Source organism: Fusarium oxysporum, chromosome 15, assembly GCF_000149955.1.
Source record: "Fusarium oxysporum f. sp. lycopersici 4287 chromosome 15, whole genome shotgun sequence".
Lineage (NCBI taxonomy): Eukaryota > Fungi > Ascomycota > Sordariomycetes > Hypocreales > Nectriaceae > Fusarium > Fusarium oxysporum.
Window position 1 is genome coordinate 1,870,778 of NC_031000.1, and position 14,252 is coordinate 1,885,029.

General features: G+C 42.6%; 3 protein-coding genes across 3 annotated transcripts; all 3 read left to right on the plus strand.

Annotated features, from left to right (window-relative positions):
• Positions 1-1,985: 1,985 nt before the first annotated feature.
• On the plus strand, positions 1,986-3,032 carry FOXG_15521 (uncharacterized protein; the record flags this gene model as incomplete). Its single annotated transcript, XM_018395621.1, has 2 exons — positions 1,986-2,488; positions 2,561-3,032. 2 exons carry the CDS (start codon positions 1,986-1,988, stop codon positions 3,030-3,032), a joined length of 975 nt encoding a protein of 324 aa, XP_018255806.1.
• A 1,953-nt stretch (positions 3,033-4,985) lies between these two features.
• Positions 4,986-5,743, plus strand: FOXG_15522 (uncharacterized protein; the record flags this gene model as incomplete). The annotated part of the gene is made up of 3 exons (XM_018395622.1): positions 4,986-5,055; positions 5,191-5,226; positions 5,487-5,743. The coding sequence occupies 3 exons, from the start codon at positions 4,986-4,988 to the stop codon at positions 5,741-5,743; spliced, it is 363 nt and encodes a 120-aa protein (XP_018255807.1).
• Positions 5,744-11,213: 5,470 nt separating this feature from the next.
• Positions 11,214-11,580, plus strand: FOXG_22037 (uncharacterized protein; the record flags this gene model as incomplete). Its single annotated transcript, XM_018402419.1, has 2 exons — positions 11,214-11,480; positions 11,542-11,580. The coding sequence occupies 2 exons, from the start codon at positions 11,214-11,216 to the stop codon at positions 11,578-11,580; spliced, it is 306 nt and encodes a 101-aa protein (XP_018255808.1).
• Positions 11,581-14,252: the final 2,672 nt, after the last annotated feature.

A 14,252-nucleotide genomic window follows, 5' to 3' on the forward strand; every position in this document is an offset into this window, starting at 1 on the left:
CCAATCTAATCAAGAAATCCGGCATGTAATCTTCAATCACTACTGCTGTGAAAGAGAATCATTTAGCCTGAAAGAGGAGTTTTGTTCTTTTGTCGAGTGGGCCTTTGGTGACAAGGGGATAAGATCACTTCAAATCATGGCTGTAGGGGACCATTCTCCCTCATTCGACCAGCTGGATAGTCAAATCTTTTTTCAACGGAAAGCCTCAGGCGGTTTCAACATCCTGTGTAGGGGATCTCGAGAATGGAAGGACCTCGCTGAAGAGAACACGAGATTCTTACAGTCGTGCCCTAAGCTTAGGTTATTGTAGTTGAAGGCTTTGAAAATGACAATAACATGTAAAAGCTATAAATAGTATATAACACTAGGCCTTCTCTAATTGAGAAGATTATATCATATTGCAACATTTTACTAAACTTTCTTCTGTGCCGTACTTACAGCAGTAAGTGTATAACAGCTATGCAAAACCACAATACGCTCTCGGCTCCGAAGACATATTAATTTGATTGTCCAAAACTGCACGAAGTGGCTCTCAATACCAAACCTGTCACGAGATATGAACTTGCCGCACCTAGCACCAACCGTGGTTAACATACAGCATCGAATCAGGCCACCTAAGGGGCGAGCCTCGCTATGCTTTACCGCATATTACGGACAACTACCAACAGAATTATATACTACTATTAAAGAGTTGCCGGGGAATCAAGGAATACTGATGGAAAGCAAACGAAACAAAACCCTTATTGCAGCTCGTACAAGCGTCTCGGCACAGTTTACCGACATAATGCAGGCCACACATAAAGGGATTGCAGCGATACTTTGTGTATTTGATAATATTCAAGACAAAATTCTCATTCAAGAGTACCTAGAACTGAACCTCCTTCAACTTGGGCGTCTGAGTGAAACCGAACTTGCCAGTTCGATCTCGCAGGTATGAATATGGCTTGCCATTTTCGAGCTTTGTCCAGGTTTCTACTGCCCACCATTGCCAGCTCTAACAATGGCTCTAGGTTATCGATGCCTATAGATACCTTGCTCAAGAATGTTCAACTTTACAAATCGAGGAAACTCGTGTCTCTCTGAATGGAACTGTCAAGTTAGGTACTGTTGACTAACCGTTCCGCAAGATTACTGCTGACCAGCGAGACAGTAATGGATCTTGGTTATAGTTTCCCATCAACGCAGTGGCCAAGTCAAAGGGCTGCAGACTATTGGTATCAAGAGTTTGCGGCTTTCATCTGCCCTTTGAAGCCTGAAAAATTAACTTTCAAAGGCCATTTATTCTACCAAGCAGCAACAAGTAAAATGATCCCACCCTCCAATGTTAGTATTATCCTTCGCATATTGATGAGAATGCAATGCTAAGTCGAAAAGCATCTCTGGCTGCTTGAAAGATCGCAAGGGCCCCGAGGCTTAGCTCTGGCAGTCAAGAAGGCAATCGGAGTAATGTTGGCAGGCAACACTGAAAATAGATCAAAACGATATGGAAGTGTCTAGATAGCATTGACTGACAAAAATGGGACCTGGTGTTACTCTTGAGCTATGTTAAACCTGAAGTGAAACTTATAACACCGCCAAACTTTGTTTATATTACTATTAGTTCTGTATCATTTGCCTTGGTAGTCATATCTTTACCTAGGTTGCAGCTCTTTAGGTAAACGGTTTCTGTAGCTTATATTCACATAAGTAGACTACAAGGTGTTACAAGGCTGGTGGTATTACACATTTTGCATAAGAAGTCGTTGAATTCCGTGTTATATATTACTCTACCATTACTGTGATAGGCTCAATCCCTTATGGTGAGACGTGCGACCCTGACTCACAGGACACCGAAGCAACTCGCTAGGAGCACATACGATGTAATACCTTTAGATGTATGATAATTATTTATAATGACACAGGGCCCGTTTCTACTTCGGCACAAAACTATCTGGTTAAGTTAGTACTACTATATTGACGAACAATCATCACGCCCGAACTTCAATATGTCTGAGAGAGCTAGAATCCCACAGACCCCAGGAGAGATGACTATCGATGCTGATGGAACCTCGCGTCAGGTGAAGAAAGCTATGGAGCCTTCCGATCTCGACTTCTCACCCAGCCCCCAAAGCATCCTTTTTACCTCTTTCGCCAGCCTTTCCGGTCTCTTGTTGGGGTACGAATATGGTAGTGTCAATGGAATAGTTCGCTCTAGAGCTTTCATCAATATCGTCGAAAGCCCGGGAACCGTGGCACTTAGAGACGACTATATAAGTCTCATCCTCCCGATTCTTTTCTGTGGCGCACTGCTAGGATCTATTGCCGGCGGATACGGTGCAGAATCCTTTGGACGCCGCCAGACTATCATTGCTGGGTCTGGTATCTACTCGGTTGGCGTCATCGTGCAGATGATGGTTGGTGTCGGATCAAGCGATGCTCTTGGCTCAATTGTCGCGGGACGTTTTATCGCCGGATGTGGTATGGGAAGTTTGACAACGGGTACAATATTGTACATGACAGAATCTGTTAGTAACCAATGACTCTCGCACACTCTACAGATGTCTAGTTGCGCCTTTTATAGTGCTGACCTCTCATTCCAGTGCCACCACAAGGTTCGGGGAGGCTGTATTGCGTCTTTCCAGTGGTGCATCACGATAGGTTACCTGGCAGCGACAATCATTGTGTATGCAATCGACGACTACCATGAACCTGCTGCTTATAGGATTCTCATTGGAATCCAGTTTCTTTGGCCCTGCGTGGTAGGAATAGAGTGCTATCTCATGCCAGAGTCACCTCGCTATCTAGTCCATATCGACTCGCTGGGTGAAGCTTATCGAAGCTTGGAGCGATTACGTGGACTGTCAATTGATTCACCAAACCTTCAGGTTGAGCTTTCTGAAGTGATTTTGGAGAGGCAAAAATCAAGACCATGGCTCATTTCGCTCCAGCAGTGGCTCTCACGCTGGGTGAAGTCCCTTGTTAGGTCTTGCAGTGAACCTCCTGTGCCTCGATGGTTTCTAGGGATTCTGATGCATATGGTCCATGAATGGTAACTGATCACCTGCCCTGTTCTTTGTTAACCCTCATCTGGGGAGCTTCCTCTATTCTAGACCGATAACTAGTCTAACAGTCTGCATCTCAGGTCCGGAATTACCTTCATCCTGTTTTTCACAAACAGATTTCTTGAGTCGTCTGAATCTTTGCACAACCCACTCCTCATCACTCTTATCCTAGCAATTGTTAATGTCTGCTCAACGCCTTTATCTCTCTGGACAGTTGACCGCTTCGGCAGGCGCTACGTCCTTTTGGCTGGCACAGGCGGTATGATTGCATCACATTTTATCAATGCTATTGTTGGAGTCGCCGTTGGTATAGATAAAGGGCACCAAGAGAGTTCTGGGTGGATATCGAATAACAGTCATGCTGTCAACACACAAGTCGCGATGATGGCGCTTTTTGTTTTCTTCTATGCATCAAGCTGGGGGCCTACGTCTTGGGTTGTTGTCGGAGAGATCTTCCATCCGATGGATAGGTCTCATGCAGTTGGCTATAGCATAGCCGGTCAGTGGTTCTTCAAGCTTGTCATCACGGCTTCGTGCCCATATGTCACTGGCAAAGATCATGGGCACCAGAAATCCTGTGCTTTCTTCCTGTGGGGCTCCCTATGTGTTTTGAGTCTTGGTTTTGCTTATGTATTTGTCCCTGAAGGTAGGTGCTTGACCCTTGAGCAGTCCAGTCTCATGATGAACCAGACGGGACCACGGAAATCAAAGCGCTGGCTTCCTACCACAGTTGCCAAAAGTTAAGTACGCTAGTTCAGGAAGAATGTACTGGTATTTTAGCTATCCGTTGGCAGGCACCCACTCAGAAAGACTGTCTAAATTGGACCCAGAGAATGTTCTTAGTTATTTAGCTATATATAGTCTTACTTAAATAGTATAACAGGGTTTATAAGCCATTGTATATCTCTTGCCGCTTATGAAACTTTAAGAACATACATTGAGGGCAGTCTTTGTCTGGCATTTGCAGCTATCTTTTCAATGAATCAAAACAGATGGGTCACACTCAAGCAACAAGGTGACGCTTTCACCATCCATATCACTCCGCTCCTGGCAGAGATCTTGGACTGCCAAAATAAGAAAACAACCCCGTCTATGATATTTTTTATTGGCAGTGTAGCAGACATGAACATAGGGGAAGACGAAGCATCACTTCAACTCCCTCCATCGGATGAGTATGGCGTGACTTTGCACTTATGCCACGGACCGGAGAGATCAAATAAAAATGAGAATTTGCAGGTGATCCTCGCAAATGGTCCGATTAAACCTAAGCGTATAGGCTTGGACAATCACAATAGCGGAGAGAGTATTCCGTGGCTCAAGGGATATCAAAAGCCCTACCCGCTTGCGTCTGTTTACAGTCGACTACTTAGTCATTTCTTCGATGTTATATGTATTATGCTTTCCAGCTTCACTTCCGTCGAGTGCTTAACAGAGTATCTGTCAGTTTGGATTTTAGCACATGCCTCAACAAATAGTGATCCAGGCGTTGATATCCTGCCACGTCTTGTTGTTGTACTTGATGGCGAGGTAGACTCAGCAGCCAATTCTGAAAACAGCATTAGACCGAAATCACTGAAAGAGATTCAGCATCAGATTGAATCCGGTATTCTGGACAGAACCGGATCATGCCTCAATAAAACATTTTCTGAGCTCTTTGTAGAGAATCTATCGTCTAAAGGTGGATCGCAAAGAAAACGGCAATGTCCGACACTCATGAACAAACTCTTAAATCACTGCTCACTATCAAGGAAGTTCAAACGTAAGAACAATACGGCAATGGATCCGCGTAACCTTATCTATATGTTTGAGGCCAGTTACGATTGTCTTATAAAGGACGGCGTGTTCAATCCAATATCAGCGTCACGTAGACACAACAACATCCCAACAGAGTCTGATAAAAGGATTGCTGCATTTTTGTCTGATTTAAAAGGGGATCTACCCAAAATGAAATGCAGAGCGTTGGAATATTTATTGTCTGCAATTAAGAGGCATGCATACCCTGCAGGAGCACATAGTAAGGTTTTATCTAATGCGCATTGGATAGTCACTCTTCTTCACCCCCTAAATGGCTATTGCAAGTGACAGAAAGCATACATCTTCTAACTTCTACAGATTTTTCATTCCAGGATATTTTTAAACTCATCTATAGACACATCTGGCGTAGTGCGGCACAAGCCTGTAACTTGTGTGTCAGCTCTCAATCGTATTTGGAAACCGAGCTCCTTCTTGCTTCAGCAAGTCAATCCATCAACCCTACCACCGTCGCCCGCCAACACATCACACTCGCTTCCAAGGTTTACAAGCAGTTTTCCATGCGCAAAAACTTAAAGTACTGTCCAATCTGCATTATTAGACCGCCAGAGACCCCGCTTCCATGTGGTCACTCGTATTGTACCGATGACATCCGTTTGATCGGTCATCAAGTGCAAAGAAACACTTTCATAGTAAAGCAGTGCGTAGTGTGTCAAAAGCTCGAGAAGCCAGTCCGATTCAGGTTTAGACCAGCCACCCGTGGCATCAGAGTGCTTGCCCTCGATGGAGGAGGTATTCGAGGAATTATACTTTTAGAATGTCTCAAGCTACTGGAGTCCAAAATCCAATTATACATTCCGAACTATTCCCTAATTGATATGTTTGACATGTGCGCTGGTACAAGTGCCGGTAATAACGCCCTGTCTGACCGAGGCAAGTACTGGTTTTAGCAGTACTAATTACTAACTGTTAACTCTAGGAGGTATCTGTATTCTTACCTTAGCTCACAAAGGGTTACCAATCTCCGAGGCAATACATCATTTCCTACACCTAAGTACTTCAGTATTTAGGAAACAATCATTCTGGAGACGTGCAATGAACTTATTACTTCATGGGTCTATTTACAGTAACAGTGCTATTAATAGGCCTTTAGAACAGCACTACGGCCAGAGTACACTATCCGGTTACTCACCTGCTGTATCTAGAGGGGTCAAGCTCTTTGTGACTGCAAAGGGAACACCATGCAGAGATTATATTATTACTAACTTTTTAGCACCAGACAGTAACAAGGCTCACAACGACTACCAACATGCACCACCAAATGTAGCAAATGGAGGCATTCAAGTTTGGGAAGCGTATGTCGAATTTCACTGTCTCATCTTGACACACCACTTCCCACATTGCAATCAAAGTGACAATCGTTAATTGCATGGCCGTAGCTGGCAAGGTGCAGGTACCAGAAGTTATACTGACCTCGTTCTATAGGGCACGCGCAACAAGCGCCGCTCCAGTGATGTTCACGCCTCATACTATTCCTGGTGTAGGGACGTTTCAGGACGGTGGACTCTGGCAGAATAACCCTCTGGCAGTGGCTTTATCCGAAGCTAGAGAAATGTGGCCGTCAGCAAACGTACCTGATGTTGCTCTGTCCATTGGCACAGGCTTTCATAAAAGGACTAGAAGCTCAAATGCGGATGATACGGCAAGGATAGCTAACGCAGATCCTAGACGTACAGGGTCTGATGGGAACGAAATGGCCAATACCAGTGATTATGTTATTATCAACATTCTGTGGAAGATCTGTTTCTTTGCTTCAATTCTTCGACTCTTACTTTCTCTCATGGATAGCCCTGCTATGGATAGTGATAAATGCCAGCGGTATATAACCCGTCATGGTCTTACAGAGCACCAAGCTCGTCAGCGCATATTTCGGGTCGACGTTGACTTTCCTGTAGAATGTCCAAGGATGGATGACCTGAAGTCGATGCAAGATGTCAGGCAAGAGGCCATCAAGCAGTTTTCCAGTAACTCAGATATTCAAAATATTGCCGAACTACTTATTTCAAGTCTTTTTTTCCTTGAACTGACGGAGCGTCCTTGTCGCCATGAAAGCTATATCAGCTTTCAGGGCCGCATTCTTTGTGACGTTGGCCCAGGACTGCAGCTTCAACGGCTTTTGTCAGTTCTCGTGGACCACAGGTCTGTGTTTGAAGTTTGCGGGCGCTTATTTCCGCTTACTGGGATGATCAATAATGAGGCAGCGACAATGGAGTTTGAGCTTCACGTTAACGGGACTGTGACGGAATTCACAAGTCCGTTCACAATATCACTTATTCAATCACAACAATCAGGGAAAGTCAGCAGTCCTATTAGTAGATCGCCTATGGACTTAAAAGGGGTCATGGCGATTCAAGGATGGGACTGTCCCTTTATAGAACGGCCAGTAACAATAAGAAAAAGAAAAAGGGGGCCTGACTTCTCGGGGCGTAAAGGCCTCAAGCCTAAAGGATATAAGAGATTGCGAATATAGCAAGAGCTTGAAAGGACATTAAAAATAAAATTATATATTAATAGCTTCTCTAATAATATTATATATAATTAGAGAAAATTAAGATAGGATATACTATCTTTAATATATAAATATATTATATGTCTTTAAACTTATTCTCTTCTATTGAGATATGAATACGCCCCTGACTATCTTACTACTGCTTGGTAGTATATACCAATGTGCCGGACAATCCGATTATAATGATAATTGCCAGCCTGCTTTATATATTAAGGCTGGTGACTATGGGAATTTCACATCACCTAATGCTAATGCAACATGTGAGCATGCTCTTATATCCTTCCTCGAAGTAGATACTAGCGAGACTGTCTCTTTGCAACAAGGTGATGCAATCTGCGAGGTTTATCCGCTCATACATATCTCAATTCCAACTGACACGCCGGTTGGCACCGCAAAGATAACCTGGCTTTGTGATAATGAGAAGCCCAACCCATGCCAGCTGCTTTTTGTTCAGCCTGCATCTCCATATGCAACGGCTTCAGTATCAACTTTTGCCATGACTCTGGAATGCCCCTCATCTGAAAGCGGTATCATTCCTCAAACCGATACCGCTCAAGGTTCGGGGTCGACTTTGGTACCATCTCAAGTCCAGCCGCCAGGGTCTTCAGTGACGGGAGGGCCTTCTAGAGTCCAATCAGGTGGAGAAGCGGCAACGGCTACTCCGTACATAGACAGTACTACCCCTGAGTATGGTGGGAGTATACCAGAACATACAGAGTCTGGTACTGAACCTTTCACTGGAGGGGAAACTCAGACAAGTCCAACAATGGTTGCAACAGATGCTGTTCCATCTGGCACGAATGAGTCTTCGCAGCCAGCGGATCACGACGTGGGAGCAACACCGCCAGTGGAAACGAATATCTCGGATATCTCAAATGCTACAGTGACTCCTATCCCGGAGAATACGGCTGTACTCACCGGAACACAATCACCTGCTCAGGGCTCAGATAATGCATCTTCAGACAACGGCTGTACTTGTCCTTAGCCTTGGTTAGAGCTGGAGCTGAGAGTAAAGATAGCATAAGTAAGAGGTAATACTAACTGTAAAGTTTATAAGAGTTAGATATTAATACTGTAATAAATATTATATAAGTTAGTATATTAAAGATAAAGTAATAGGAGGTTATAATATAAAATATAATAATATTTTAAAGTAATAACTTATAAATATATTTAATACTTAATTATAATATTAATTTTTCCTCTCTTCCTTTTTTTAAAAAGATTTTAAGTCTAATTACTTTATTAATATTATTTCTTTTACTACTATATTTAATACAGATAAGCCTGTACCTTACTATTAATTATGGAGTTAAATAATACCCCAAGAGTGAGGGCCTTATTCGCTACTCAAATCACTTGTCTAGCAGTGGTATGGGCTGTGATACTTATCCGACTTGGAATAAAGCTGGCACTAAAACGACAACGAACTTGGGACGATATATGGATGTTTACTGCAGCTGTTAGTAACCGATAAGTAAGATTTTCCATATAAGCTTATGCTGATAGTTCAAGACTTTTTTCACTGCAATGAGTGTACTCATTATGAGAGGCATTGCTCTAGGGGGAATTGGACAAGATGCTAGCCAATTGACGTTGCAGAAAATATCTATCGGCTTACAGACGTGGTTCTTTGGAGAAATCCTTTATGCCCTTTTATCTCTGTGCATCCGTCTTTCAATTACGATTTTCCTCTTCCAACTTCTCAGACAACCAAGCCACATATGGGTCCTTTCTGGCTGCCTGGCTGTCGTTTTCATTACAACCTTATGCTTCTTATTGGCTACTATTTTCCAGTGTTCCCCTGTTCGATTCTACTGGGAACAATTTTCATTGTCCGATAACAATGGAACTTGTTCGAATACTGAACTCGTTCGTACCACAGCGATTGCTCATAGTATCGTTGCCGCGTTGAGCGACTGGATCATGACATTCCTACCTGTAACATGTCTCTGGAAAACTCGAACTGCAACAAGTTCCAAGATAACAGGCACTGTTCTCATCAGCCTTGGTCTGTTGTAAGCAGTATTCTTACACCTTTGAGGCTTTCTCTCATATATCCACTAGCGCCGGAATAGCAATGATTGTTCGCATCCCTCAAATTAAGTCTGTGGCCTTGACCAGTGACTTTCTATACTCCAGCATGTTAGTAATAAGCTCACAGAAGCTACTCAACCCATAGAACTCTATACCGTCGTATTAACATTGAGAATCATAGCAACTTGGCTATTCTTTCAATCGTGGAGCCTTGCCTTGGTATTCTTGGCGGCTCGGCTGCCAGCTTAGCTTTGGCTGTCAGGACGAGTCTAAATCGAAATTCAAGGAGACCCAGCACGTCACCTGTTCGATTGAGACTGTATCCAGGCACCACTACTATTGTGAATGGTGGAAGGGGTCACTCTACAGACTTCGGACCACCTGCCCAGGGAATTGGAGTCTCGAGTCGAGTGACCTGCACTAGGGAGCGTTTATCCGATGAGTTGATGGACTACCATGACTTCTTGGCGACTTGCGCTGGGAAGTGATATCAAGTTTCGGTGACACGGAGCAAGGGGTCCTTGTTCCCTGGGTCACAAATCCAATACGGTGGTCGGTATATAGGGCCTACGGAGTATTTTTAGAACAGTCTCACTTGTACTCAACATCAGAACGCTGGATTAATGTGACATAGTGCTGAGCTTATGGGAGGTGGGAGGTTGGTCTTATGGAATACTTGAAACTTCATAAAATAAACTAAATCCCCGAATTGAAAGTAATAAAGTGTTTGCTTTGACGTTGGAGCTTTCTCCTCGTTTATATCTCCTCATGCTCACATTCAACCTCATACAACATCTTACCTACTTACTCCAACAACTAGAGCCTTACCTTTATCCACAATCAACACCTATGATGGAGGGGATGATATTCGAGATCATACGCAGACTTGCCCTGGACTCAGTTGATATCCATGTTGCTGTCGTATATCTGCAAAGACTTCTGATATGTCTCCCAGGCACCCCATCAGCACTCCACTGCTACACGAAGCCTCTAGTGTTTCTGGCGACCTTGAGAGTTGCTCATAAATTTGTTTGCGATTTCTCGTATTTCCGCATGCACTTGTTCACTACATTATCTCGAGCCTTTTATATCACAACACAGGATTTTAATAGTTGCGAGTTCTTCCTAATGAAAGCATTGGATTGGGACTTAAACGTGTCAGAGTTACAGTTCAGTTTGCTCAAGGCCAGCTTCGAAGAAACTGTCGATCCACGGAGCCGAATTTGCTCTCTGATACGCAGCAGTTACGACCCGCCGACATTAAGAAGGGCAGATGCAAAGGCAGGTGATGAGTTTAGTCAACACTTGATTGAATCTGCTTCGGAACAGGAAACATTGGATAGATGTGAGCGGAGACACAACTGACACCAGGGATCATTCTATCCTAAAGGTGATGGCTTTGGAGTGGCCAATCCAGTATCCAGATACATATTTCTGTTACCTCTGTTCTTCTTCGACTGTGTTATTTATCATGTCAGACTGGCTTCCTCTTTATGTAGATCACCGCAATCTTACGTATTGTAATAAAGTATTTAGCAATAAACTACCGAACAGTACTTAAAATAGAGTAATTGAGTCTCACCTAGCAAGCGATGTCTATAGGTCGGGCAAGGAGGAAAGGATAACACACCTTATCTACAGTACGCAGGTTGTAAGTTTATACTTGATTCCTTGATAGATACGTCCCGGTACCCTGATATGATTATAAGTGCTATATCTGTCCCCCTGAATGGAATGTGATCTAGCTTCATATCTGGTTTACGCCGCGCCACCACCGTCGTGTCTACTAAGGCGAACCTTCCAGCCTGCATTTAATGATGGTATTGACCAGATCTCAGCGAAGGGAGGCTACTCCCAACACCACTCAACATCCACCGGACTTTGACAGAAACGCTTCACTCAATACTGAGCTTTACGAAACCTCTCACAGTGGGGATTGGGAGAACGAGGTCGATATTATTGGAGTATCATATGTAGACGATCCTAACTCGAGAAAGCTAGTTGTGACTATTATGTCACGAAGCACTAATAAGGAGGAGACTCTGGATATGGAGCTGATTTATAAGAAATGCCCACAGAAGGTAAGGTATTCTTATTTATAAGTACATTATTCTTATAACTAACCTCTATGAGATGCTTAAGTTTTATGAGAGACATATTCACTTCATTGAAGAAAAATAATTTAATTATATACTCTATAAGGTATAGACTTGAAGTAAGCCCAATACTGTCGGTGATATGTATAGAACAGGTAGTAAAATCCCATACTAATAAAAAGAGATAACATTAAGAGACATGTGAAAAAGGTTGTACCATAAGATATAAGTGTCTCTTTATCTATATCTGGAAATCCTTTGATTTCAGAACGCGTGGTAGCAATTATAATAATTATGCTAGCTGTTTCAGCTACTGCAAGAAGCCAAATGGCCCAAGCAATGGCATTCAAGGACGAGATCCACCAAACGTGCCACCATATTGTAGCTGTTATTATTGACGCAACAAACAGCCATTTTGACACGAGAGTCCGCGTTTTGGTGCGTCCAAAATCAGAGCTTGCCAATATCTGAGACGATGACATGTCTGATAATGAAATGTGCGACGTTGAGTTTCTGTCAATGTAGATGCAAGTAGCGTCAGTATGGATACATAAGCCCCACGCATTTCCTGGCTCCAAAGTTGTCGAACCATTGGTGGACTTCGCCAATTGATTTGTGTTTGCAGTGATCTGTAGATATGAGAGCATTTAGTGATGAAACGAAATTGATCAAGAACTTCAAATGCATCGGCTTCATGGAGCTTGCGAAGCTATTGCAGATCTTAATTCATAAGGTCAAGGACTTGTGCTTACATTTAAAAATGAGCAATGCTGGCTATTAAAATGATTTGGTGGAACCAAGAGACTAATTATAATAATAATAATAAACCATGTTAATATATAACCTTGTGCTCGGATGAGAATGTTAGAGCATGGGATTGCGGGTCGAGAGTTCATGCCCAGGCACTTTTGGGCAAGGCCTGTAAGTAGATAATTCAAGAGCAAAGTAGGATGGGCCATATAAATATGCTATGTACGTGGATCTACATACAGCACAAATATAGCATGCACTAATCTGAGTAGGTTGCCAAACTGTCTTTTGAAAACTAGTGTCCTATAACAGTAGTCACTCCCCAAAGTTCTCGTTTAAATATTGCTGAATCATAATGACACTTCAAACTCACTGTCAACAGTCCAAACGCCTGATTTGCGCCATGATAGGCTTCATTCCTGCCATTTGTTTAGCAATATATATTGCCAAGAATATAACAATCAAGCAAGAGGGTATTGTCAAGATACAGTTTGTCAAACCAAATCTTCGACCGAGGCTCGATCTTTCCGACGTCAAAGGCAAAGCGTCAGAGGTGCTTTCAACAGTAAAAGACGTGGCCACGAAAGCTGTTTCAGAGGCTGCGTCGAAAGAGACATCAATTACCAGCCTATTGGAAGAATTGCCAAAGGAAATAACCCTAGGATCCCAGAAGCTGTGTATACGATACAAGGACGTCCAGTGTCGGTCGATACCATCAAATTTCAATTCTTGGTTTCCGGAGCCAGTCATGCAATTGATCTCACATCTCTCAGACAATCCCAATATTTCTAGGGCTTGGGACTCAAGTAGACATCCAAGATTGTATAGTTGCTATTATTATTAGTCTATCGCTTTTGCTGTATACTGATAGTACTTTATTTTTTCTTTTACCCATCCTATGCTCTTTCAGAAATACTATCGGTGTTTATTAGTCCTTGAAGTAATAGTCTTTACTATGACTTCTATTTCGCAGATCACAAGCTTAATAGCAATATATTTCATTCATAGAGGACTGACAAAGGTCTCATTGTTTCATGTTAGTAATGGGAAGCTTTCTTTTTACTTAATGTTAATCTTTTTTCTTACGTGTATATCAATTGCTTGTTATATTTGGCATCGCATTAGGATACGAAAAGAACCTAGGTAGCCTTAATTAAATATTCTAGTCTCTATTAAATACTATATACATATACTATCTTATTTCTTTGATGGTGTTATAACTGGAGTTGGGACAGTTGATGCGGGGCTACTTCGGTCTGGCTCCCACCAATGGTATTTAGGGGCTTTGTAACCATTCAACCGGAGGTAATATGTATGCGCCGAAGCAGCTACCCATTCTGCAGGCGCCTTGAGATGGTTCACACATGGAACTTTAATTGTTTTCCAATCCGGTTCCTCGTTAAAATTTAGCTCTGGATAAACGATTCGCATATCTATTGGGTCGCAGTTCAACGCGCTCATCACGTCCCGAGGCTTCTCTGATGGCTGCACAACCCATAAACATTGGACATCTCTGCTTTCAATTGCTACAACAAAGAGCAAGAGTAATTGAGCAATAAGAGCAACTGATAGCCTAACCATTGTTACAGTGGGAGAGTCATCCTGGTAAGGACCATAGCTTTAAGTACTTTACGGCCTTACTGAAAAAGGCTGAATTTAGAAGAGCATCTTGAATTATAATTAATCTTAGCTCTGTTCTACAATGGACTGGTTATTATAACAGACTTGTGCTTTCCAAGAGTATTTAAATTATCTTATAAATAGTTCCTAATTTTAAAGTAAATATAGAATTGGACCTATTGTCAATGTTTCAGTAACACTGCTTACACCGAACTCTTAATAATTGTCATTCACACAGTCAGATATCAAGCCAGCATATGCCCCAGAATTTTGAGGGACTGCATACTTCAAACCATATTGAGGGTATGTATTAGTTCACTTTATGGACAGCCTGCCTCTCGAAGTTTTATGGCTTCTACTCGACTCACTATCTTCTTGCGATGTCTC